At 72.0% G+C, this 25,715-nt stretch overlaps 3 protein-coding genes and 1 non-coding gene across 6 annotated transcripts; 2 read left to right on the top strand and 2 right to left on the bottom strand.

Moving 5' to 3' along the window:
• Positions 1–303: 303 nt before the first annotated feature.
• Positions 304–2,407, top strand: RPL10 (ribosomal protein L10). Its single transcript, XM_054808659.1, has 6 exons — positions 304–453; positions 648–706; positions 872–979; positions 1,084–1,222; positions 1,824–1,986; positions 2,193–2,407. The coding sequence occupies exons 1-6, from the start codon at positions 431–433 to the stop codon at positions 2,346–2,348; spliced, it is 648 nt and encodes a 215-aa protein (XP_054664634.1). The 5' UTR covers positions 304–430; the 3' UTR covers positions 2,349–2,407.
• LOC129198978 (small nucleolar RNA SNORA70) lies at positions 1,609–1,746 on the top strand. Its single transcript, XR_008574558.1, has one exon. It is a non-coding gene; the product is annotated as a small nucleolar RNA SNORA70 (small nucleolar RNA).
• Positions 2,408–2,612: 205 nt separating the features above from the next.
• PDZD4 (PDZ domain containing 4) lies at positions 2,613–7,189 on the bottom strand. Its single transcript, XM_054808658.1, has 8 exons — positions 6,828–7,189; positions 5,912–6,204; positions 5,289–5,364; positions 4,991–5,089; positions 4,762–4,824; positions 4,562–4,663; positions 4,339–4,437; positions 2,613–4,166 (listed from the first exon to the last, which is right to left on the bottom strand). The coding sequence occupies exons 1-8, from the start codon at positions 6,885–6,887 to the stop codon at positions 2,928–2,930; spliced, it is 2,031 nt and encodes a 676-aa protein (XP_054664633.1). The 5' UTR covers positions 6,888–7,189; the 3' UTR covers positions 2,613–2,927.
• A 2,061-nt stretch (positions 7,190–9,250) lies between these two features.
• L1CAM (L1 cell adhesion molecule) lies at positions 9,251–25,682 on the bottom strand. 3 transcript variants are annotated; one of them, XM_054808585.1, is made up of 28 exons: positions 25,608–25,682; positions 22,908–23,014; positions 22,586–22,600; positions 22,159–22,264; positions 21,879–22,066; positions 21,261–21,383; positions 20,588–20,758; positions 20,087–20,198; positions 19,760–19,944; positions 18,971–19,102; positions 18,215–18,358; positions 17,341–17,452; positions 17,071–17,237; positions 16,462–16,621; positions 16,250–16,374; positions 15,890–15,991; positions 15,386–15,583; positions 14,929–14,999; positions 14,202–14,427; positions 13,742–13,860; positions 13,391–13,616; positions 12,939–13,061; positions 12,165–12,338; positions 11,776–11,898; positions 11,243–11,407; positions 10,618–10,749; positions 10,245–10,317; positions 9,251–9,480 (listed from the first exon to the last, which is right to left on the bottom strand). In XM_054808585.1, exons 1-28 carry the CDS (start codon positions 25,655–25,657, stop codon positions 9,264–9,266), a joined length of 3,846 nt encoding a protein of 1,281 aa, XP_054664560.1. In that variant the 5' UTR covers positions 25,658–25,682; the 3' UTR covers positions 9,251–9,263. The 3 variants fall into 3 exon arrangements, with proteins under 3 accessions (XP_054664560.1, XP_054664562.1, XP_054664561.1); XM_054808587.1 differs by having other exon boundaries at positions 9,251–9,499; XM_054808586.1 differs by lacking the exon at positions 22,586–22,600.
• Between the last annotated feature and the right edge of the window lie 33 nt (positions 25,683–25,715).

Below are 25,715 nucleotides of genomic sequence, written 5' to 3' on the forward strand. Positions count from 1 at the left end.
CCGCCTCTGTCGCCGGGAATCGGCGCCCGGACCCCCGCCGCGCTCCGCCGCTCCCCTCCCTCCTCCTCCAGCCCCCCGGCTTCTTCTCTCGGTGTCGCCGCTTCCCCGGCGGCAGCGGCCATCGAGCGCTTCGCATCGCGTCCCCGCCGGCGGGTCCTCCGGATGCGGCCAGAGCGCCGCCGGAAGCCGAGGGGCGTGGCCGGAAGCCGGGGGGCGGGCGCGGTATATAAGCAGCGCGCAGGCGCCGCCGTCCTCTCTTTCGCGTTCGGCGAGGTGAGCGAGGGCCGCGGCGGGGCCGGGCGGCGGCAAGGCCGCGGGTGGGGGGGGGCGGGTCCCGAGGCCGCGGCGCCGCTCCGCTCCCCGTGTCCCCTCCGCCGCCGCCCCAACCCGTGCCGCTGTCTCCCGCAGGTCCCCACGGCCCGGAGCCGCCATGGGCCGCCGCCCGGCGCGATGGTGAGCCGCGTGACGTCACCGCGGGGTGGGGGGAAACGTGTGGGATGGGTGACGTCGTTCCACGCCTCTCGACGTCACGGGGTGGGGGGTGGGGCGTGAAGGGGTTTGGGTGGTCCGGGGGTGGGGGGTTGGCAGAGCGTTACGGCATTTCGGGGTCCCTTGGCCCCCCCTCACTGCCGCCCCCCCAACCCCAGTTACAGATACTGCAAGAACAAGCCGTACCCCAAGTCCCGCTTCTGCAGGGGGGTCCCTGGTAAGGCCGGAGCCCCCCACCCACACCCCCCGCTTTTGGGGTGCAGCCGCGCCCCCCCCCCCCCCCGACACCCCGGCTCCTGAGTCGGGGGGCTGCGGGGTGCCCCGGTCCTTCACACCGCTCCTGACGCCGCTCCCCTTCTTTTCACCTCCCCCCCCCCCCCAGACCCCAAAATCCGCATCTTCGATCTGGGGCGGAAGAAGGCGAAGGTGGACGAGTTCCCCCTCTGCGGGCACATGGTGTCGGACGAGTACGAGCAGCTCAGCTCGGAGGGTGCGTCCCGGGGAGGGGGGGCGCGTTGGGGGTGTCCCCGGGGTGTGGGGGTGTCCCCGCCAGCCGTGACCCCCCTGCTTTTCTCGCCGTCCCCCCCACCCCAGCGCTGGAGGCCGCCCGCATCTGCGCCAACAAGTACATGGTGAAGAGCTGCGGGAAGGACGGGTTCCACATCCGCGTGCGCCTGCACCCCTTCCACGTCATCCGCATCAACAAGATGTTGTCCTGCGCCGGCGCTGACAGGTCGGGGCTCCCCCGAAACCCCGGGGCGGGGGCCGGTTCCCAGAACGGGGCGGGAAGGGGCGAACGCTGGCAGGGGGCCTGCGGGGGGGGGGGGGGGGGTGTCACCCCCACCAGGGAGGGGACGCTGAGACCACCTGGGGGGAGGGTGCGGGGGTCCCCCTGCACAAAGGGGGGGTGTAGGGGAGGGGTTTTGGGGTGTCACTGGTGTTTGGTGGTTTCCCGGTGTGTGTGGGGGGGGGTTTGGGGTGCAAACCCCGGTGACTGGGGCTGCCTCCGGGGGGGTGTCTCTGGAGGGTCCTGGGTGGAGGGGGGGTGTCCCCCCGGGGTTTGGGGTGTCCCCCCGGGGTTTGGGGTGTCCCCCAGATTTGGGGAGCCCCCACCTCTGCCCGCAGCTAATTAAGCCGGCCGTGACCCCCCCTGCCATGGGGCCCCGGCGTGCAATGGCTGCGCACAGCACCCCCCCGGCTGTGTAGGGCCCCCCGCGTGCCCATCGCTGGGTGCCCCAAGGGGCCGGGGGCACACACACACCCCCACACCCCCCGGGCGGGGCTGGGGGCACCCAGGGGTCCCCCCACTGACCCCCCCCCCCCCGTGCCCGCAGGCTGCAGACGGGGATGCGCGGCGCCTTCGGGAAGCCGCAGGGCACGGTGGCGCGGGTGCACATCGGGCAGGTGATCATGTCCATCCGCACCAAGGCCCAGAACAAGGAGCACGTGGTGGAGGCCCTGCGCCGCGCCAAGTTCAAGTTCCCGGGGAGGCAGAAGGTACCGGGGGTGGGGGGGTGGAGGTGTCCCCGGGGGGGGGGGGCTGCGTCACCCCAAGCCCTGCCAGGCCTTGTCCTCTGACGGGGGTGGGTGGGGGGCGTCCTGTGTCCCCCAAACCTGCCCTGAGGAACGTGGGGGGGGTTGAGATGCGTCTGCGGGGGGCGAGGGGGGGGTTTGGGGCTCCCCTGACCCCTGCCCCCCCCCAGATCCACATCTCCAAGAAGTGGGGGTTCACCAAGTTCAATGCCGACGCCTTCGAGGACATGGTGGCCCAGAAGCGCCTGATCCCCGACGGCTGCGGGGTGAAGTACGTCCCGTGCCGGGGGCCCCTCGACCGCTGGCGGGCCCTGCACGCCGCCTGAGCCCCGGGGGGGTCCCACCTGCAATAAACGCGTGGGGGGCCCTCCCCCCCTCCCCACTGCCCAGTGGCCTCGTTTTTGGGGGAACCGGGGAGTTTTGGGGGTGGCCGGAGCAGGGGGCTGAGGGTCTCTGGGTGCCCCCCCCAAAGACGAGGCTGCACAATCGGGGTGAAATGAGTAAAAACGAGGTTTCGCTTTATTCCCCAGATGCAGCCCCCCCCCCCCCCGGGTCTGTACAGACAGTGACAGTGGGGACAGACGGGGCAGGACACGGGGGGGGGGCAGCACCCCAGGCTTGGGCAGGGGGGGGCTGGGCCTGGATGCCTGGGTCCCTCCCAGCCCCGGGGCGGTGGGGTTTGGGGGAAAAGAAAAAAAAAAACAAAAAAACCCACCCGAACCCAAAAGCAGCCACATTCACAGACACGACAATGAGGGGGAGGGGGGGCTCCCCGGGCCCCTTGTGCTTGGGGGGGGGGCTGGGACAGAGGGACGGGACCCCCGGGGGGGGGGGGGAAGGGGGGAGCCCCCCCTGCCCCTGCACCCCCAAACTCGGGGTTTGGGGGGGGCGAGCTGAGCCCCCCGCTAGACAGTGGTGACCGAGAGCAGGGGGTTGTAGACGCGGCCGCCGTCGGCCGCCCGTGTCCCGCGGGCCAGCATCTCCTGGATCGTCACCCAGTTGTCCAGGATGCGGCGGCTGCGCTTGCGGAGCCCCCGGCGGGTCCCGGCGGCGGCGGCGGCGGCTTGGGCGGGGGGAGGCGGCGGCGGCGGCGGCACCGGTACCACCGCGGGCACCGGGAGCGGCTCGGGGCCGCCCCCCGCCGCCTCCATGCGGCTCTGCAGCAGGAGCTCCCGGCGCCGGCGCTGCTCCCGGCTGCGGGCCAGGTGCTGCTTGCGCTGCTCTCGGCTCCAGTACCGCCCGGTCTTGAGCTCGCTGCGGGCGTCGTCGTCGGTGGTGGAGCCGCCGCGCTCCTCCAGGATCTTGATGGCCCGAGCCTTCAGCAACCGGTCGCGGCCGGGCCGCTTGGCCCTCGGACCCTTCCCGCCGCCCGCCGGCAGCCCGCGCAGCAGCGGGGAACTGCGGCAGCTCTCGCCGGTGTTGTAGGCGCTGGTGCTGTCCCGCTCGGGCGCCTCCGAGATATCGGCCAGGGGGGGTTCGGCCCCCGCCGCCTCCAGCCAGGCGCGCAGGCAGCGCTCCCGCAGCCGCTCCATCTTCTGCGCCCGCAGCAGGTGCCGGCACTTGAACTCCAGGTGCCGCAGCTCCTCCTCCAGCAGCGCCAGCTCCGCCCGGCCCGCGGCCGATCCGCCCAGACGGCCCCGCAGCTGCCGGTACCGCCGCAGCTCCGCCTGGCTCAGACCCGCTGCCGCCCCCCCGGGGAGAGGCCCCCCCGCTGCGGGACCGGGGCTGAGCGCGGCGGATCCGGCGCCGGCTCTTCCCACCGCCGCTCCGGCTCTTCCTCCTCCTCCTCCTCCTCCTCCTCCGGGCGCCGATCCGGCTCCGGCTCTTCCGACCGGCCCGGGTCTGCCCGCGGGCCCCGCTCCCGAGCCGGAGCTCGATCCGGATCCGGGTCTTCCCCCGGGGCTCGCTGCTCCTCCTCCTCCTCCGGATCCGGTGCCGGGTCTTGCGGCGGCCCGCGGCCTGGGGCTGGCGCCGGGCCGGGGCGCGCGGCGGGGCGGGGGGGGGCGCAGGGGGGGTCCGTCGCCGCCCTCCTCCCCCAGCAGATCGTGTTCCGAGCTCTCCTCGTTCCGGGTGCTCTCGTCCGTGCGACCCACGCCGCTGTCCGGCTCCGCGCCCCGCGGGCAGGGGGTGGCCGGGCTGGGGGGCTGAGGGGGGGGTGGGGGTGGTGGTGAGCGGCGACACCCCCCATCCCCCCCCCCCCCTCCTCCCCAAAAAAAAGTTCACCCGCCCTCCTAGACCCCCCCCCCCCCCGCCCCCCAATGCCCCCAGACGCCCAAACTGCCCCAGGACCCCCAGAACCCCCCCAGCCCCCCCTACCTGCCCCGGGGGGGTCCAGGCCCCCCGCTGCCGCAGCTCCCCGTCCTCATCGGAGCCGAAGTCGTCGAGGAAATCCTCGCGGTCGCTGTCCTTCCAGCGCTGCGGGTCGGGGGGGTGTCAGGTACCTGGGGACCCCTCCCCCCCCCCCCCGCTCCCCCAGGATCCCCAACCCCTGCACGGACACCCCCCCCCCAAACCCACCCCCACCCCCCCCCGGGCGTACCTGGCTCTCGGGGCGGGCGAGGAGGAGGGAGATGTTGGTTTGCTGCTCCCGGGTGAGGAAGGCCACGGCCTCCTCCCGGTCCTGCACCTCCACCCCGTTAATCTGGGGGGGGGGGGGGGGGCAGTAAGCAGGGGCCAGCGACACCCCCCCCCCCCCAGGAGCGCCCCCCAGACAGGGAGCCCCCCCCCCCCCAGTCCCACCTGGACGATGCGGTCGCCCTCGCGGATGCGCCCGTCCTTGGCTGCGATGCTGTTGGGGTTCACCTGGGGGGGGGAGGGGGGTGTGTGTGTGTTTCAGGGCCCCCCCCGCCCAGCACCCCCTTTTACAGCCCCCCCATCCCACAGGGACCCCGATTAACCCATGAGGCCCCTCCCTCGGGGCCCTTTTAGGGCTCCTCCAGCCCCCATGGGACCCTACCCCCCCCCGTACCTCCCCCACGTAGATGCCGGCGTCCTCCTCGCCGTCGGTGCGGTAACAGACCGTGAGCCCCAGCTTGTCCCGGTGACTGGCCTTGTACAGCTCCACCTCCTGCCGGGCCTGTGTCAGCGACCCCCCCCCCCCCCAAAATGCACGCACACCCCCCCCCCCCCCGAGGCCCCACCCATCCACATGCACCCCAAAAAAAAATCTTTTTTTTTTTTTTTTTTTGGTCTCATCTTGCTTTGTCGCCGCATGGTCTCAGGCATCCACACCCCCCCCCCCCCCAGGGTCGGGGTGCTCCGCTCACCTCGTACTCCAGCTCCTCGGGGCGCTCGGGCTCCCCCAGATCCGCGGGGTCGAAATAGTCATGGGGGAGTGGGGGGCTGCGGGGGGGGGGGGGAACACAATGGTTGGGGGGTGCTGGGGAGGGGGGGCTCCATGGGGGACCCCTGAGGGGCCTGGCAGGGCACAAGGGATGCTGGGGGGGGGGGGGGCTCAAAGGGTCTGGAAAAGGGGGGGGGGTGTCCTGGGGGGGTTAAGAGGGTCTTTGCGGGGGGGGGGGGGTGTCCCCTGGGGCTCCTGGAGGATCACTAAGCCTTGGGGGGGGGGGGGTCTGTACAGAGCAGGGAGCGCTCCACAGGGGTCCCCAAGGGGCCGGGGGGGTGTCGGTAAGAGAATGTTTGGGGGGCTCCACGGGGGTCCCCAAGGGGTCCCAGGAGGGTCCCTGTGGGTGGGATGCCCCCACAGAGGGGTCCCCCAAAGGGTCTTGGGGGGGGTTGGTGCTGGGGGGGGTCTAAGAGGCCCTGGATAGGGCAGGAGGGGCCCACGGTGGTCCTGGGGGGGGGTGGGTGGGTCCGTGGGGCGCAGGGCTGCAGGGCCGGGGTCCCCCCCCCCGGCGTCCCTCCCGGGGTCCCAGGCGCCCACACTCACGGCTCGGCCCCCCCGGGGCTGCCGGCCCCCCGCCCGGGGCCCAGGCGGCTCTCGAAGCTGATGTCCGTCTGGGTCCCGCTGTCCACCAGGCCGGCGGCGGGGGGGGGTGGGCCCGGCCCCCCCCAGGGGTGCGGGGGGGCGGCAGCTCCGAGCTGGGGGGTCCCGCCGGCGGGGGGGCGGCCCCGGGGGCTGCGGCGCAGCACCTGCAGCACCAGCGGCTCCTTGGGCCCCCGCGGGCCCCCCCGGCACGGCTCCGGGCCCGGCCCCCGCCGCGGCCCCTCCTTCCCGCTCACCTGGGGGGCAACGGGGGGGGGGGGGGGGGGGTGGTGTCAGGGCACCCCGGCTGCCCCCCCCGGGTGTCTCAGCCCCCCCACGGTGCTCCCCCAGGGGATCCCTCCGAGACACTCCCGACGTGATTAACCCCCCCCGACCCCCCAAATGCTGCTGCGCCCCCCAGCCCACAGACACCACCCCCCCCCCCCCGGACTCCCCCAGAGGCCGCCGCCCCCCCCCCCCCCTCCATTGTCTGCTGCTCGCCTGGAAACCGCGGCAACGGTTGCCATGGAAACTGGCGGGGAGGTGGGCGGGGGCGGGAGGATGGGGACCCCCCCACACCCCCCCCCTCCCCGGACACCCCCCGGGTGTGACGGGATCCCCACAGGCCCGGCCGGCCCCGCCCCTACAGCCCCCCCCAGCCTGTCCAGACCCCCGTGCCCCTCACCACGCCCCTGCAGCCCATTACCCATCCCCGGACCCCCCCCCCCATTATCTGCCCCCCCCCCCCCAGCCCCTTTACCTGTCCCCACACCCTGCAGCCCCCCCGCCTGTCCCTACGCACCCCGGTACCGCTCCCCACACCCCGGTACCGCTCCCCACCCCTCTCCAGCCCCGTTTCCCGCCCCGCAGCCGCCGGTACCTGCAGCATCACCCGGTGCTGCTCCTCCGGCTTCTGCACCACACACATGTTGCAGCCCATGGCGGGGACCGGCCCGGCCCGGCCCGACCCGACCCCCTGCCCCCAGCCCGAGCGGGATCCCGGCCCCGCGGTCCCGGCCCCGGGCTCAGCCCCGGCCCCCGCGCTCTGGGGGGCGGCAGCGGCCCCCCCGGCCCCCCCCGGCCCCCATGGCGGCGGGAGGGTCCGGCGGGGCCGGCAGCGGCGGCGGCGCCGCCCGGTTCGGGCCGGTTCCGGTCCCGGTTCCGGTTCCGGTTCGGGCCGGTTCGGGCCGGTTCCGGCCGCGGCGCGCGGCGGCGGCAGGTGGCGGCTCGCGGCGATGGCGGAGGGAGGGGCCGGCTCTGGCCACGCCCACCCCGCGCGCGCGCGGACACGCCCACGGCGCCCCCCAGCCCCTGGCGGCCCCCAACAGCCCCTATAGATCCCCTATAGAGCCCCTGTACAGCCCCCCCCCAACACCCCCTATAGATTCCCTATAGATCCCCTACAGATCCCCTATACATCCCCTATACATTGCCCATACATCCCCTATAGATCCCCTGTACAGCCCCTATAGATCCCCTATAGATCCCCTGTACAGCCCCTATATGTCCCACAGCGACCCCCCCCGACTCTCCATAGCCCCCCATGCCCCTCTACAGACCCCTATAGACCCCTTATAGACCCCTATAGACCCCCATAGCCCCCCAATTCTCTATAGAGCCCCTATAGACCCTCTGCAGGCCCCCTATAGCCCCCTATAGAGCTTGAGCCCCCACAAATCTCCCCCAGGGCTCTGTACCCCCATGTAGACTCCCTATAGCCCCCATACGTTGCTCCACGTCACCACACAGAGCCCCCAGGCCCTCGCAGACCCCCTCCCCCCCGGCCCCTTATAGCTGCCTATAGCCCCTATAGCCCCTCCCCAGAGCCACGCAGCCCCCTATACGTCACCGACGGACCCCTCAGGGACCCCTCTACCCCCACGGGGTCCCTATAGACCCCCTATAGCCCTCCCGTAAACCTCCCGCAGCCTCCATACGGCCGCCAAACCCCCGCACGGCCCCCTGTACGCACCTATAGATCCCTTACATCCCCCACGGCCCTCCTGGACCCCCTTACGAGCCTCTATAGCCCCCGCAGGAATCCTATACGTTGCCGTGCTTCTATAGGCCCCCAGACCGTTACAGATCTCTCACCAGCCGCTATACCCCCCCCAGCCTCTATAGGCCCCCTATAGCCCCCCCCACCCCCTATAGACACCGCCGGGATCCATCCGTCCCCCCCACCCCCTATAGACACCGCCGGGATCCATCCGTCCCCCTCCAGCCCCTATAGACGCTGCCAAAATCTCCCCCCCCCCCCCCGACCCCTATAGACGCCAGCAGGCTCTATGGGGCAGCCCCCCAGGATCCATACGTCCCCCCCCTATAGAGCACCCCACAGCCGCCCTCCCGGCAGGTTCCTCCTTTATTTCGGGGGGGGGTTTGGGGTTTTGGTTGGTTTTTTTTTTTATTATTTTTTCCCCTTTTTTGCAGTTTTTCTCCCCAACGTGGTTTTGTACAAGGGGTATGTACAGTATGTATAGGGGCGGGGGGATGTATAGGGGAAGGGGGGGCACACGAGGGGGGGCACACGGGGGGGGGGGGCAAGGGGCTCGGCTGCCGTTTTGGGGCCGTTTGGGCCTTTTCCGCTTCTTTTCCCGGGGGGGGGGGGCACACGGGGGGGGGCTAACGCAGCTACGACACAGCGCACGGGGGGCAGGGGGGTTTTGGGGGGGCAGGGGGGGTTTGGGGGTGCAGCCCCCCCCCCGCGGGGGGGCCCGTCGGCTCGTGGGGGGGTTGCCAAGGCCGCGCCGTGAGATGCATTCAGATGGGGGGGGTGATGGGGGGGCTTCCCCCCCCCCCCCCCCCCCCAAAATCCCAGGGAGTCAGGGGGGGACCCCAAAGGGTTACGGGGGAGGGGGGGGAGCTGAAATTTGGGGGGACAAACACCCCCCCCGCCCCCAAATTTGGTCTAAAGAGAACCCAGGCGTCTGGGCCCCCCCGCAGCCAGCGCCGGGGGGGGCCCTTGGTTTTTTGGCTAAAAGTCCAACGGGGGTCCCCACCCCCCCCGTTGCGAGGGGCTGTTTTTTTGGGGGGGGGGGGGAAGGGCACCCCCTCTGCCAGCCCCTCCCCCTCCCATTCCACTTCAGGGTCCCCCCTTTTTGGCAGCACGGGGGGGGGGGGGGCCCTTAAATTATGGGGTGGGGGGTAGGGGGGGGGGGGTGTGCGCATCCCCTTGGGTCCTCAGTGCTGGGGTGGGGGGGTCCCCCATTTTTCTGGGGACCCCAGCACTGAGGGGGGGGTCCCCAGCCCCGGGGTGTGTGTGGGGGTGTGGAGTGGGGGTGTCCGTCCCCCCCCCCCCCGTCCCGTCCCCCCGCTAATCGAGGGGGGGCGCGGCGGAGGGGCTGGCGGGGCCGGAGCTGCCGGCGGCGTTACCGCGGGCGCCGCTGTACTGCCCGATGAAGGAGCCGTCCTCGTTGAACTGGACGTCGGCGCTGCCCCCGTACCCCGCCAGGCTGTCGTCGCTGCCCAGCGCCGCCCCGGGGGCTCCCAGCGATCGCCCCGAACTGCCCGACGCCTTCTCTTCCACGTCGCTGACACGGCCGAGGGAGGCTGTCAGCGACGCGCGCGCACCCCTTGCACAAGGGGGGGACACCGCCCCCCCCCCCCCTCCACACACACCCCCCCCCTTGCACGAGGGACTCCCCTTACGCGAGGACCCTCCCTTTGCACAAGGGACACCCCCCTTGCATGAGGACCCCTCCCTTGCACAAGGATCTCCCCTTGCACGAGGACACCCCCCTTGCACGAGGACACCCCCCCCTTGCACGAGGACACCCCCCCCTTGCACGAGGACACCCCCCCCTTGCACGAGGACCCACGTCCAGGCCCCCCCCTTACCTCTCCAGGGACCTGCGAGAGCCGAGGCGGCAGCGGGGGAGAGATGGGGGGGGGGAAGCAGGAAAGGGGGGGGGGGGGGTTGGGGGGGCGCAATTAACGAGGAGGCGAGTGATTAATTAGCCAGAGGGGGTAATTAGCCAGAGGGGGTAACGGGGGGGGGGGCAGTACGGCAGGGGGCAGCAGAGGGCGCCCAGCAGCTCTGACCCCGCCCACTGCGGCAAGCCCCGCCCACTGCGGCAAGCCCCGCCCCTCGGCCCAGACCCCGCCCCCTCGGCCCAGACCCCGCCCCCAGCCCCTCATTGCACCAGGCCCCGCCCCCTCGGCCCAGGCCCCGCCCCCTCGGCCCAGGCCCCCATTGCCCCAGGCCCCGCCCACCGGCCCAGGCCCCGCCCCCTCGGCCCAGGCCCCGCCCCCTCGGCCCAGGCCCCGCCCCCTCGGCCCAGGCCCCGCCCCTCACCTGTACTCCCCGAAGGTCTCATCCTTCATGGGCCGGGCCTCCGAATCCACCTGCGTGTCCTCCTTGTCCTTCACTGGGGGGGCACGCATCGGTCCGGGGGGGGGTCACAGGACCCCACGGACCCCCTCAGCCCTTGGGGACCCCCCCAGGCCACAAAGCCAGCCCCATGCGGCCCCTCCCACCCCCCCCCCCCGCCTTGGGGACCCCCCCAACCCCCTCCCACAAATTAGGGACACCCCCCCCCCCAGCCTTGGGGACCCCCCCCTTAACTTAGGGACCCCCCCCGTAGCCCCAAGGGAGGCTGCGGGGTCCCAAGTGCCCCCCCCGGGGGGGGGGGGGTGTCTGCGGCGGTGGGGGGGGGCTCTGGGCTCACCCGAATACTTGCCCCCCTTGCTGCGCTTGATGAAGCAGAGGATGAGGAGGATGAGGAGCAGCAGCACCACGGCGCTGACGAAGCCGATGAACCAGCCCTCGGTGGCGAAGCCGCCCGCGGGACTCGGCACCACTGCGGGGTTGGGGGGGGACACGATGTGGGGCGGGGGGGGTGGGGTGGGTCAGTGTTGGGGGGGGGGAGCAGAGTCGGGGACACCCCCCCCCCCCCCAGCACCCCCGGCTGGGGAAAAAGCAGTTTCAGGGGATTCCCTGTACACTTGGGGAGGGGGCCCTCAGGGGAAAAGGTGGTTTCAAGGGGGCCCGAAGCAGCTGGGGGAGGTTTCAGGGATCCCCACAGGGGGGGGGGAAACAGTTTCAAGGGGCCCTCAGGCAGCTGGAAGGGGTTTGGGGGGGGTCCCTTAGGGAGAAAAGGTGGTTTTGAGGTGCCCTGACGTGGCTGGAGGTGGTTTCAGGGCTCCTCTTGGGAGGGAAAAAGGCGGTTTCGTGGGTCCCGGCCGCAGCAGCGGCGGTTTCAAGGCTGCCCACGGGAAGGCAGCGTGTTTGGGGGGGGGGGTCTGCGAGCAGGCGGGTGGGGGGAAGAACCGTGGGGGTCCGCGTGGACTCACGCGTGCCGTTGGTCTGCACCTCGCTCTCCCAGAAGGCCACGCGCTCGCCCGAGTGGTTGCGCCCCACGAACTGGACGCGGTAGGAGGTGCCGGGGCGCAGGTCCCCCAGGCGGTACAGCCCCAGCGAGGAGTTGGCGCGTCCCGAGGTGCGCCAGGGCTCCTCCGCTGCGGGGGGGGGGGGGGGACACGGACACACGCGAGGGGTGTGGGGGGGGTCTCCCTGCTGCCCGTGACCCCCCACCCTGCAGGAGACCCCCGCACCCCTGGGATGTCCCAAGCCCCGGTCCCCCAAAAGAGAGAACCCAGAGGTTCCCCCAAATCCCCGTGGAACCCCCCCAACTCCATGTCCCCCCCCACATCGCCCCCCCGTCTGTGTCCCCCCACCCCACTGCCGTTACCCAAGGATCACCCCAACCCCACCCCCCCTTACCCAGAGCCCCCCAAGCGACTCCCCAAACCCCATCTCCCCCCCCCCCCCCTTTTTGGGAGCCCCCACACTGACACCCCCCCCAGTCCCAGTGGGCCGCCCTTACTGGTTTTGCTCATGTACTGGACCTCGAACTCGATGTTGGCCTGGGGGTGGGCGAGGGTCCAGTGCAGGACGGTGAAGTCCTCCCCCACCTCGCCCACCATCACGTTCCCCAGGACCGGCAGCACTGCGGGAACGGGGGGGGGGGGGCTCAGCAAAAAACAAGGGGATCCCCCCCTGCCCCCCCGACTTCGCCGGGCCCCCGGTGGTTTTGGCGCTCCCTTGGTGACCGCCGAACCCTCTGTACGGGGGGGGCTCAGCCCATTTTGTGGCGGTTTCAGGGCCCTTCTGGTGGTTTCAGGGCCCCTCTGGTGGTTTCAGGGCCCCTCTGGCGGTTTCGGGGCCCCCCCGGCGGTGTCAAGCCCCCCCTCCCCGCGGTATCGGGGTACCCACCGGGCTCGGGGAGCAGGCTGCCCTGGCGCAGCAGCGCGGGGCCGGGCCCCAGGCGGGTGAGGGCGCGCAGGGCGAAGCGGTAGCGGCCGCGGGGGGCCAGGCGCCCCAGGGTGGTGTTGAGGGTCCCGGGGGGGAAGGAGATTTCGTAGGGCAGCCCCCCCTCTGTCTGGTTCACTGCGGGGGGGGGGTCACAGGCTCAGCACCCCCACCCCGACACCCCCAAAACACCCCGCGGCCCTCTGGACCCCCCCCAACGCCCCCCCCAAGGGCACCTCCCAGCCCCCCCCAAACAGCCACCTACCCCCGCAGGACCCCCAAACACCCCTAGTGCCCCCCCCCCCGTGCGCTCCCAGTGCCCCGGCAGTCCCAGTATCCCCTCCCAGTGCTCCCAGTACCCCTCCCAGCACCCCTAGAGCCTCGCCCTGTGCTCCCAGTGCCCCCCAGTGCTCCTGGTGCCCCCCCAGTGCTTCCCAGTGCCCCCTCATTACCCCTCAGTGCCCCCCAGTGCCTCCCATTACCCCCCAGTGCCCTCCCAGTACACCCCCATTACCCCCCAGTACCCCCCAGTGCCCTCCCAGTGCCCCCCCAAGTACCCCCCCATTACCCCCAGTGCCCACCTGTACCTCCCAGTGCCCTCCCAGTGCCGCCCCAGTAACCCCCAGTACCCCCCTAGTACCCCCAGTGCCCTCCCAGTGCCCCCCAGTACACCCCATTGTCCCCCCAGTGTCCCCCCAGTACACCCCCGTTAGCCCCCAGTGCCCCCCAGTAACGGACCCTGGCGGTACTGGAGCAGGAACCCGGTGAGGACGCCATTTGGGTGCCGCGGGCGCTTCCACTCCAGCGCCAGGGTGGTCTCGCCCACGCGCTCCACGCGCAGCTCCTCGGGGGGGCCCGGCACTGGGGGGGGGCGGGGGGGGCAGCATCAGGGACCCCCGAACCGCCGAGGTGGGGGTGTCCCCCACCAGGGAGCGCGGGGAGCCCCCCGGGGACAGAGGGGACCCCCAGAACGGGAAGGGGGTGCAGCCATGCCGCGGACGGAGGGGAGCCGGGAGGGTGCTCGGGGGGGTCCCCGGGGGTATTTGGGGGGTCCCCAGGATGGAGTTGGGGGCTCTCGGAGGTTTGTGGGGGTCCCCAACACCGGGCTGGGGGATCGGGGGGGTCGGGGGTGTCCCCTGGGATCCCCAGATGGGATTTGGGGGGCGTGGGGGAGGCGGGAGGGGCCTCACCTCCCTCGGGGGTGTCGAAGCGGATCTCATCGCTGGGGGGGCCGTCCCCCCGCCCGTTAAAGACGACGACCTGGAGGCGGTAGCGGCTCCAGGGGTGCAGCCCCCCCAGCAGCACCCCGCTGGCCTCGCCGGGCACGGTCAGCACCCCGGGGTGCCCTCCGGGGGGGCCGGGGGGGGCCTGCCGACGCGCCCGCTCCCCCACCCAGCCCTCGCGCCAGTACAGCACCTGGGGCGGAGGAGGTGGGGGGGGGGGGGCACGTCAGGCAGCGGGGACCCCCCCAAACTGCTTCCGCACCCCCCCCACAGCCCCCCTGCACCCCCAAATCCCCTCCCCTGCCCCCCCCCCCTTACCCGAAATCCCCGGAGGTGCCCGCGCAGGTCTTGGGGGGGCCCCGCCAGGCTCCAGCGCACCCGCACGCTGGTGCTGTTCAGGATCTCCACCCCCACGTTTTCGGGGTACACCAGTGGCACTGGGAAAGGGGGGGGGGAAGCAGTGTGACACCCCCCCCCCCCCCCGAAACTGTGAACCCCCGGAGGACCCCCGACACGGGCATCCCATGAGAGACCCCCCCCTCCCCAAAACGGGGAGCCTCCAACCCCATCCCCGATATGGGTTAATCCCAGAGGGGCCCCCCCCAAAAACGCACCCCCACAGCTGGGTCTCTCCCCCTCCCCAGCCCAGATTTGGGGTCCCCCCACCTCGGGGTCTCCCAGCCCCCCCAGATTTTCCATCATCCCCCTCTCTGCCCCCCCCAGCCCGCAGAGGAGGGTTTGGTTTTTTTTTGGGGGGGGGGGGGGGCCCCCGACTCACGGTCCTCTCCCGAGTAGCCGACGACGACGGGGGGCTCGGGGCCCTTCCCGGCGTCGTTAACCGCCTGCACCCGGATCTCGTAGGGGCTGAAGGTGGGGGTGCCCCCCACCACGACGGGGGGGCCCCCCACCGTCTCCTCGTGCCAGCGGCCCAGCGCCGGCTCCAGCGCCCGCCACTGCACCCGGTACCGCACCTCGGCCGCGTTCCACTCCCCCGGCGCCAGCGGCTGCGGGCAGAGCCTCAGCGCCCCCCGCCCCCCCCAACCCCGAACCCCCAAATCCACCCCCGGAACACCCCCAAACCCACCCCAGCTCCCCAAACTCCCTCGCGATAGAAGGAGAGCCCCCCCCCAAACCTGCCCCGTGCCCCTCAGAACCTGGCCGGAGACAGAGGAACCCCCCCCCCCCAAACCAGCTCTGGGCCCCTCTGACCCCCCCAAACCTGACCCAAGCTGGAGGGACCCCCCCAAACCCACCCCAAGCTGGAGGGAACCCCCAAACCCACCCCGAGCCCCCCTGAGCCCCCCAAACTTGCCCTGAGCCCACCCCAAGCCCCCCAAGCCGAAGGGAGCCCCCCTAAACCCACCCCAAGCCCCCCCCAAAACCTACCCCACACCTTCCCACCCCTCCCAAACCTGCCCCAGCCCCCCCCCCCAGCCCCCCAAACCCCCGTTGGGGTCCCCAGCCCCCCCCAGCCCCCCCACTGCGGACGCCGGGGTCCCCGGTACCTGCCAGGTGATGATCAGGTTGTTGGTCTCGTTGCCTTCGCCCTTGACCCCCCCAGGGTAGCGCTCGGGGGCTGGGGGGGGGGGGTGTGGTGAAATGGAGGCTCAGAGACACCCCCCCCCCCCCAAATTCCCAGCGACCTTTTGGGGGGGGCTCAGAGACACCCCCCAACCCCTTTGGGTGGTCACTACCAGTAGGAGGTGGGATATGGGGGGGGTAGGGGCGGGGTTTGGGGTATTTGGGGTAACTTGGGGGGGTTAACGGTCCCCAAGAGAATTTGGGGGGGGGGGGATGGACACAAAGGGGTTTTGGGGTCCCCAGGGTGCCTGGCAGGCACTTACCTGCTGGGGGGGGGGCAATGGGGCACCGGGGAGGTCCCCGGGCGGAATTTGGGGGGGGCACTTACCCACTGAGGGGGTGGCGATGGGGGTTTTGGGGTGCCGGGGGGGGGGCACTCACCCGCGGGGGGGGTGGCGATGGGGGCGCTGGGGGCGCTGGGCTCCCCCCGCCCGTAGGCGTTGGCTGCCAGCACCCGGAAGCGGTAGCGGCCGTAGGGCGAGAGGGTGAGGGGGGCCCAGGGCTGCCCCCCCGGCACCGTCAGCCGCTCCACGAACCGCCCGGGCGCGAAGATGCCCTCCTCCTCCTCCACCACGAACTCTGGGGGGGGTGTGGGGTGTGTGGGGTGAGCGAGGGGTGCCCCCCAAACCCCCCTGACACCCCCGAATCCCCACCACCTCTGCCCTCCTCCCCCAGACCAGGAGACCCCCCCGAACCCCCCCCCAAAGACCACCCTGACCCCCCCCCCAGACACCTCAAATCCCCCTCAGGACCCCCTGAAGCCCCCCCAGCCCCCCTCCATGACCCTCCCAACAGCCCTGAACTCCCCCCAGACACCCCGGATCCCCCTGAGATCCCCTCAGTCCCACTCTGGAGACCCCCGGGACCCCCCCGGGACCCCCTTACTCTCCACGGGGCTGTTGTGCTCATCCCCCGGGGTCCAGGTGAGCCGGACCTGGCGCTCGCCCACCTCCAGCACCTGCAGCTCCCGCACGGGGCCCGGCCGGCCTGGGGGGGGGTGGGGGGGTCAGGGCAGTTAGTGGGGGGCACTGGGGCAAAACTGGGGCAAAACCAGGAGAAATTGGTAAAGGACTGGGGTAACCGGGGCAGAATCGCAGCAGAAACCAGGGTAACAGAGGCGTAACCGGGGCAGACCCAGCCACGGGCGCTGCGGCACCCCGGGGAGGATTTGGGGGGGGGGGGGCCGCCCCCGCGGCAGGGTCTCGCGTCTCCCCCTCCTCACACCGTGGTTTGGGGGGGGCTCACCCACGACACGGAGCTGCGCCTCGGCCTCGACGGCGTCCAGCAGGGTCCAGGCGCGGCAGGAGAAGGTCCCCTGGTCGGCGTAGTCCACCCCGGCCACCGTCAGCGTGTCCCCGCTCAGCGAGTACCTGCGGGGAGGGGGCGTCAGCCGCCTCGTTTGGGGGGGAGGTGGGGGGCCGCGGAACCCCCAATTTCCACTCTGCCCCCCCCCTCACTTGTCGCTGTCGGCCGTCTCGTGCAGCAGCTGGCCGTCCCGGCGCCACTCGAGGCCGTGGGGGGCTAGCCCGGGGTCGAAGGCGGCCACGCAGCGGAAGGTGACCGTCTCCCCCTTCTTCGCCGTCGTGCTCTGGGGGGGCACCTCGATCCGGGTCGCCGCTGGCGAGGGCGGCGAAGGGTTAACGGGGAAAAAGCCAAGGAAGAATTTGGGGGGACCCCAGAAGGGTCTCTGGGGGTCTGAGGAATGAGCGGGGGGGGGCCACTGCGAGACCCTGGGAAGGATTTGGGGGGGGGGGGGGCACAGGACAGCTCATGGGGGTCCCAGAAAGGATTTGAGGGGTTCTATAAGGCTCTGGGGGATCCCAGAAGAGACTTGGAGGGGTGGGGGGCTAGGAAGGATTTGGGGGGGCCCAGACGCCTCTCGGTGGTCCCAGAAAAGACACGGGGGGGCTCTGGGCTGATCCCAAGAAGGACGTAAGAGCCTCAGGAAGGATTTGGGGGGGGGGGGAGTCCCCGGAAGACTCTGGCAGACCCCAGGAAGGATTCAGGGGAACGCCGGGAAGGATCTGGGGGGCCAGGGTTGGGGGGGGTCCCGGGGGTCCCGGTACCTTTGACGTTGAGGTGGGCGACGACGCTGGTGTTGCTGTGGGCGTTGTGGGCCTGGCAGGTGAAGGGGCCGCCGTCCCCCCGCGCCACCGGGCCCAGCCGCAGGGTCCCGTTGGTGAAGACGAAGGCGCGGTCGTCCTGCAAGGCCGGCTCCAGCCCCGGCGTCAGCCTGGGAATTGGGGGGGGGGGGCAGAGCGTCGGGGGGGGGGCGCTGGGGACCCCGGGGGGGGGGTGTCTGGGCGGGGGGGATCCCGGGGGGGGGGGGGTCTCACCACTCGACGGTGGGCGCGGGGGCCCCGAAGGCCTGGCAGTGCAGGAACACCGTCCGGTTCTCCACCACCGCGTACGGCGTCTCGTCTGGCGTCAGGATCTTCACCGGCAGCTCTGGGGGGGGCGCGGGGCGGTGAACGGGGTGCCTGGACCCCCCCCCAGGCCCCCAAATCCCCCCTCCGGACCCCCCCAAACCCCCCACTCCCCTCCCAGCAGCTCCAGCCATCGCCATGGCAACAGGTACCCCCGGTTGCCATAGAGGCAGCCGTCACCATGGCGACAGCTGCCCAGCAGGGTTGCCGTGGGAGCAGCGATTGATCAGGCAGGTTGCCATAGCAACCACCTCCAGGCGGGGTTGCCATGGCGATGGCCAGGCGAGGGGCTTGTCCCTGGCGATGGAGGGGGCTGCTGGGGGTGGGGCACCGTTGCCATGGGGCTGGTTGCTAAGGGGTTGCCAGGGAAGGGTGTCACCCGGGGACGGTTGCTAGGGGGGATGCAGTTGCCGGGGAGGCCCGGTTGCCACGGGGATGCGGTCGCGGTGGGGATGCGGTCACACCCCCACCCCCCACCCAAGGATGTGGTTGCCGTGGGGATGCGGTTGCTAAGGCGGAAGTGGTTGCTAAGGAGGATGTGGTCGCCATGGGGACGTGGTCCCAGCCAGGACCACACCTGTGGCCGGGGAACACCATCACCGCGGCGACGGTCGCCAGGGAGAAACCGGCTGTAGCCGGGGGGGGGGACGGGACACACACACACACACACACACACACACACGCCGTCGCCGCGGGGATGCGGTTGCTCGGGGTGAACGCCCCGGGCAGGGGGTGGTGGTGGGGGGGTCCCGGCGGTCGCGACACCCCCGTCCCCGCGACGCACCCACGACGTAGACGAAGGCGTTGGCCAGCAGGTGCCCGTGGCGGTTGTGCGCCTCGCACTGCGCCACCACCGTGTCGTTGGGCTCCAGGCGGGGCAGCACCAGGGCCCCCTCCCGCACCGCCCACCGGCCGGCACCCGGCGCCTCTGCAACGGCGGCGTGAGGGCACCCGCGGGACCCCGCTGCCTCCCCGGGGACCCCAACACCCCCCCCAGGGACCCCGCTGCCTCCCCGGGGACCCCAACACCCCCCGGGGACCCCAACAGCCTCCCCAGGGACCCCAACACCCCCCCCAGGGACCCCGCTGCCTCCCCGGGGACCCCAACACCCCCCGGGGACCCCAACACCCCCCCCAGGGACCCCCGCTGCCTCCCCGGGGACCCCAACACCCCCCGGGGACCCCAACACCCCCCCCAGGGACCCCCGCTGCCTCCCCGGGGACCCCAACAGCCTCCGCGGGGACACCGTCCCCCCTCCCCCGGGATCCTAACATCTTCCCCGGGGACCCTGAAACCTTCCAGGGAGCCCCCAAACCCCGCAGGGACCCCCCTCCTCCACCCTCCAGCTTCCAGGAACCCCATTACACCCCCCCCCCCTTAAGAAACCCCCCGAGTAAAAGCCAGAGCCCCCCAAAGGAATCCCACCTCACCCCCCTCCAGCCCCCAGGACCCCCCCAGGGACCCCAATAACCCCCCCAGGGACCCCAACACCCCCCCCAGGGACCCCACCACCCCCCCCAGGGACCCCAGCCCCCCTACCCTCGATGGGGACCCCGTTGAGGCGCCAGGCGACGCGGGGCCGGGGCTTGCCCTCCACCACGCAGTCCAGCCGCGCCGTCTCCCCGGGGCCGAAGACCCCGCTCTGGGGGCGGCGCACCCAGTACGGGGCCGCTGCGGGGCGGGAGGGGGCGTCAGGGACACCCCCCCACCCCCCCCCGCTGCCTCCCAGGGCCCCCCCGAGCCACCCCGCGCCTCTCAGCGCCCGCCCCTGCGCCTCCCAGTATCTCCCGCTGCCCACCCCAGCGGATCCCAGTGCCCCCAGCTCCCTCTGGTTCCCCCAGCTCCCATCCCAGTGCCTCCCAGTTCCCCCAGTGCCTCCCAGCTCCCACCCCAGCACCCCCCAGTTCCCCCAGCTCCCATCCCAGCGCCTCCCAGTCCCCCCAGCTCCCCCCCAGTTCCCCCAGCTCCCATCCCGGTTCCCCCAGCTCCCACCCCAGTGCCTCCCAGTTCCCCCAGCTCCCCCCCAGTTCCCCCAGCTCCCACCCCAGCTCCCCCAGCTCCCACCCCAGCGCCTCCCAGTTCCCCCAGCTCCCACCCAGCTCCCATCCCAGCTCCCCCAGCTCCCACCCCAGCGCCTCCCAGTTCCCCCAGCTCCCACCCAGCTCCCATCCCAGCACCTCCCAGTTCCCCCAGCTCCCATCCCAGTTCCCCCAGCTCCCACCCCAGTCCCCCCAGCTCCCCCCCCAGTTCCCCCAGCTCCCATCCCAGCACCTCCCAGTCCCCCCAGCTCCCCTCCCAGTTCCCCCAGTTCCCCCAGCGCGCCGTTACCCTCCACGGTGACGAGGTGGCTGTGACGCGCCCGGCCCTGGCTGTTCTCGGCCACGCACTCGTACTCGCCGTCGTCGGCCTCCTCCACCGCCCGCAGCCGCAGCGTCTTGTTGAAGTTCTCCAGCGAGACGCGGCCCCGCGGCAGGGGCCCGTTCAGCCGCTGCCACCGCACCGCCGGCGTGGGGCTGGGGGGGGGGAGACACGACACACGCGCGTCACCGGGGAGGGGACCGGGACACCCACCCCCCCACCCCCAGCATCCCCCTCCCCCAGGGACCCTCCCGGCACCCCCAGCGCCCCCCCCCCCCCCCGACCCCCCAGACTCACAGCCCCTCGGCGATGCACTCGAGGACCAGGGTGCCCCCTCGCAGGGCGACGTGGGGGGGCTGCGGGTCCTGGGGCACCACGAGCCGGGGACGGCGGGACTGCACCGAGTTACCTGGGGGGGGGCGGGGGGGTTAGCGGGGACGGGGGGCATCCCCAGAGACCCCCTCAGCACCCCCCTGGACTCAACGACCCCCCCAGACACCAAGAGATCCCAGAGACCTCCCCACACACCATCCCCCCAAGGAGTGGGGGTCTCCTCCGGGGGTTTTTTTTTTTTTGGGGGGGGGACCCCAAAGCGGGGTCCTCTGTTGGGGGACCCCCCATGGGTTGGGGGCGGGGGGAGCTTCTGCTGGGAGGGGGAGTTTTATGGGTGCTAGAGGGGGCGTAGGAGAGTTTAGGGTGGGGTCCCCCGTAGAAGTGACTTTGGGGGGGTCCATGGGGAGATCCCACGGGGGAGCTGGGCTCTGGGGGTGCTGGGGGGGGGGGGGGTCCCCCACGTACTGGGGGCGACGCGGAGGTCGAGGGGCTCCTTCTGGATGATGGTGCGCGGCCCCAGGTAGTGCGCGTGGCAGATGTAGTCGGGGTGGCTGTCGCCCACCAGCGCGTTGGCGAAATAGAGGAACCCGTCCTGCCCCATGCTCACCCGGGCGTCCTGCGCGATGTGCACGATGCCTGGGGGGGGGGAAAGTGGGGGGACACGGTGTGTGTGGGGGGTGTCAGGGGGTCCCTGCCGCCCCCAGGCTCCTGTCCCGCCCGCGGGGGGCACGGGGAATGGGGAAACGGGGTTTGGGGGAGGGTTGGGAGGTGTGGGGTGCGCTGGGGGCGTGGGAGGGCGACAGGGCACAGCGAGGGGGGGCCTGGGGGGTTATTGGGGGGCCAGGGGTAATGGGAACCCAGTGGGTGCAGCGGGGTTGGGAGCGTCGGGGGGTGCTGTGGGGGTGCAAGGGGGTGGGGTGGGGCATCCCGGGTGCTATGGGGTGTCAGTGGGGTTATGGGGGTGCAGGGGGGGTATCAGGGGGTCCCACGGGTTGCGGGTGCAGGGGGGGTTATGGGGGTAAGGGGGTGCCACGGGCAGTATGGGGGTGCAGCAGGGTGAGGGGTTAAGGGGGTCCGGGGGGAGTCGCATACAAGGGGTGCAGGATCAGCCCCCCCCAGCCCCGTGCGGGTTGCTCACGGCTATTGAGCCAGTAGATCTTGGGGGGCACGGCGCTCTTGGGGGGGTCGCAGGGCAGCACCACGGGGTCCCCCTCCTCCACCTCCACCGGCACCACCTTCTCCTTGGGCCACTGCGGCGTGTCTGGGGAGCACAACCGCTGGGGAAGGGCAGGCATCCGGGGGGACCCCCGTGTCTGGGGGGCCCCCCCCGCCCTCCCAAACCAGCCAGGGACCCCGGTGTCCAGGGCGTTCCCTTCACTCCCCCAAAGCACCCAGGGACCCCTGCATTTGGGGGGTTCCCCTCACCCACCCCCCCACCCCCCCCCAGCCAGGCAGGGACATCCGGGCCTTGAGTGAGGGGTCGTGGCAGGGAAATTGGGGGGGGGGGATCCGGGGGGAGCCTGTGGGATCTGGAGGCTCCCATGGGGATTTTAGGGGACCCCCAGGGGAGATTTCAGGCACCCCGTGGGGCTCCGGGGACCCCAGGGCAGCTTTTGAGGAATTCAGGGGACCCTCAGGGCAGGTTTTGGGTCACCCAGGGGGGATTCGGGGCACCCAGGAGGGGGTGGAGCCCACCCGGGTGGACGCCGGTGGGGGCGTCTTGGGGTGCCAGGGGGTTTTGGGGTCCCGGTCTCACTCTCGGCGATGACGTGGGCTTCGAGGGAGAGCGCGGTGCCCAGGGCGTTGGTGGCGAAGCAGCGGTACCGGCCCTGCAGGCGCCCGGCCAGGCTGGTGTTGATGATGAGGGTCCCCCCTCCTGGGACCGCCGTCACCCCTGGGTGCTCCTCGGGGACGAAGGGCTGGTCCTCCCGCGTCCAGCGGTACCTGCGGGCGAAGCGGGGGGGGGGGGGGGGCACCGTCACCGCGGGGGGGGGACACACACACACACGCGCGAGGGGCACGGTGGGGACACTCACTGGACGGGGGGGTTGCCGCTGGCGGAGCATTTGAGGACGACGTCGTCGCTGGGGAAGACGACGAGCTGCTCCGGGGGCTGCTCCGTCAGCTCGGGGGGCTGCAGGACTGCGGGGGGGTGTCAGCGGGTGGGACCCCCGGGGACACCCCGGGCACCCCCAAGACCTTCAGGGACCCCACAGGGCCCTCGGGACCCCTCCCCAAACCCACGGGGATCCCCTCGGGGCCCCCAGGAGCCCTCCGAAGACACTTGGGGACCCCAGACCCCCCACCCTGCCACCCCCCAGGACCCCCGTACAGACCCCCCCAGGGGGCTGGGCACCACCCGGGGCACCTCAGGGACCCCCCTGGAGACCCCAGGGACCCACAGAGCCCCCCCAGCCCCTCCCCAGGGACCCCAGAACCACCCAGGACCCCCCCCAGACTCACGCTCGTGCAGACCGTCTGCACCGTCCCGGGGGGCAGAGGGGGGAGAGACACAGCGGTGAGCGGGGGCTCCCCCCGGGCGTGCGGGGCCGCGGGGCCCTCGTGAGCAGCCGTGCCAGGGGTCCTCGTGCAAGGGCGGGGGGGGGGGGGGGGGGGCGAGCGTGAAGAGAGAGTCGTCGTGCAAGGGGGACAAGTGTGCGAGGGGTCCTCGTGCAAAGGCGCAGGCAGCCCTCGTGCAAGCGGCCCTCGTGCAAGCGTGCAAGCCCCTCCCGCCCTCGTGCAAGGCTCCACACCCCCCCCCCCCCCCCGCCCCCGCCCCACTCACACTCCGGGGGGATGGTGATGGCAGCGCCGGGCCCCCCCAGCGCCAGCAGCAGGAGGAGGCCGAGCCCCCGGGGCAGAGCCATGGCCGGGGCCGGCGGCAGCGGGGGCCTGAGGGGGGGGGGGGGAGGGGGCAGGGGGGGAACGGGGTGACTCAGGGAGGGAGGGGGGATGGGGCTATCAGCCCCCCCTCCGGGGGGGGACCCAGGCATCCCCCCCCACCCCCCCACCCCCCGCTCCATTGTGTGGCGGCCACCGCCTCCCCTCCCCCCCCCCCCCGGATGCGCCCGTTACCATGGCAACGGCTAATGAGGGGAACCTGTCACCTTGGCTCGGGACCCAGGCGTCCGAGCGACACCCCCCCCCCCCCCCCCCCCCCCCCCCCGCAGCGGCCCCAGGCTCCCGAGCGCCTCCCTCCCCCCGCCCCGTCAGCACCCTGGACAGCGCTCCGGGACAGCTCCCCCCCCCCGCAGCGGGAGGGACCCGGGCGGCCCGGCCCAGCCCGCCCCGCACCCCCGGGCCCCCCCCCCCCCCCTTCCGAAGGGCCCCCGGGGCGGAAGCGGGGGCGGCCCCGGCAGGAACAAGGGTCCCTTGTTGACCCCGCATTCCTGGGGTGGGGGGGGCTGGGAGGGACCGGGCAATGACACACACACACCCCCACCCCGCAGGGGACCCTGCCGCCCCACACCCGCCCCCACAGAACGGCACCCAGGGGTCCGGGCCCCTCCCTGCCCCCCCCCCCCCCACCGCGGACCCAGGCGGCCGGTGCTGCAGGTGGCACCTGTAGGGAAATGACCGGGATGGAGGGGGGGGGACACACGGACACAGACACCCAGGCGCCCGGCTCCCCCCCCTCCCACCGCAGCCCCAGCGGGGCCGTGGCCCGTCACGGCGGTGGGGGGCAGCCGTGGGGTGACGGGGCCAGGGGCAGCTGTCGGGGCCGGTTACATCGTGTCCCCACCCGCACACGCGTGTGCCGCGCACGGGCCCACACGCACACACAGAGCCCCGTTTGCCCCCCCGCCGGCCCCACCCATCTGTTGGACGTGGGCCGGGATCCTATGGAGACCCTATAGAGCCCCCCCAGAGCTCCGTGTGCTCTTCGGGACCCCACGGAGACCCTATAGAGCCCCCCCAGCGGCCCCTGGCCCCATAGGGACCCCACGGAGACCCTATAGAGCCCCTCAGACCCACAGAGCCTGCACGGAGACCCTACAGAGCCCCCCAACAGAGCACCCCGGCCCTATAGAGACCCCTCGACCCCCTCCCCATGCAGCCACGGCCCCTCGCAGCCCCCACAGGACCCCCTTTACCTCAGCCCAGCCCCACAGAGCCCCCTCCCCACAGAGACCCTATAGATCCACCTTTACCTCAGCCCGGCCCCACAGAGACCCTATAGACCCACCTTTACCTCAGCCCGGCCCCACAGACACCCTATAGATCCACCTTTACCTCAGCCCGGCCCCACAGACACCCTATAGATCCACCTTTACCTCAGCCCGGCCCCATAGACACCCTATAGACCCACCTTTACCTCAGCCCGGCCCCACAGAGACCCTATAGACCCACCTTTACCTCAGCCCAGCCCCACAGACACCCTATAGACCCACCTTTACCTCAGCCCAGCCCCACAGACACCCTATAGATCCACCTTTACCTCAGCCCGGCCCCACAGACACCCTATAGATCCACCTTTACCTCAGCCCGGCCCCATAGACACCCTATAGACCCACCTTTACCTCAGCCCGGCCCCACAGAGACCCTATAGACCCACCTTTACCTCAGCCCAGCCCCACAGACACCCTATAGATCCACCTTTACCTCAGCCCGGCCCCTCAGCGCTGCCCACCCCACGGAGCTGCAGCCCCTCTGTGCTTCCCGCCTCGGGGAGGACCCAGAGCCCGCTCCCCACAGAGCCACCTTTACCTCAGCCCGGCCCCACAGACACCCTATAGATCCACCTTTACCTCAGCCCAGCCCCATAGAGACCCTATAGATCCACCTTTACCTCAGCCCCGGCCCCATAAAACGCTATAGAGCCACCTTTACCTCAGCGCAACCCCGTAAATACCCTAAAGAGCCATCCTTACCTCAACACAGCCACATCAACGCCCTATAAATCCACCTTTACCTCAGCCCGGCCCCACAGACACCCTATAGACCCACCTTTACCTCAGCCCGGCCCCACAGACACCCTATAGACCCACCTTTACCTCAGCCCGGCCCCATAGATACCCTATAGACCCACCTTTACCTCAGCCCGGCCCCATAGATACCCTATAGACCCACCTTTACCTCAGCCCGGCCCCATCGACACCCTATAGACCCACCTTTACCTCAGCCCGGCCCCATAGATACCCCATAGATCCACCTTTACCTCAGCCCGGCCCCATAGATACCCCATAGATCCACCTTTACCTCAGCCCCGGCCCCTCCGCGCTTCCCGCCCCACACCCCCACAGCCCCTCAGCGCTTCCCGCCTCGCCCAGGCCCCCCCCCTCCCCTCTCCCCTCAGCCCAGCCCCACGGCATCCCCTCAGACGCGCCTTCCCCTCAGCGCCACCCGCCCCGTAAAAGCCCCACCGACAGCCCTTCCCCTCAGCCCCGGGCAGCCCTGGCCCCGCGGGTCCGAACCGCCGGGGGGTGTGTGTGTGGGTGGGTGGGTGTGTGTGTGTCCCCGTCCGTGCCCCCCCCCCCGGCCCTACCTGCTCTCGCCGCTCCCAGCTCGGGGCTGCGGCTGCCGCGGGGCTGACATAATCCGCCCGCAGGCCCCTCCCCCCGCCGGCTGGCCCCGCCCCCCGCCCCTCCCCCCC

The sequence above is a fragment of the Grus americana genome, chromosome 38, assembly GCF_028858705.1.
Source record: "Grus americana isolate bGruAme1 chromosome 38, bGruAme1.mat, whole genome shotgun sequence".
Taxonomy (NCBI): domain Eukaryota; kingdom Metazoa; phylum Chordata; class Aves; order Gruiformes; family Gruidae; genus Grus; species Grus americana.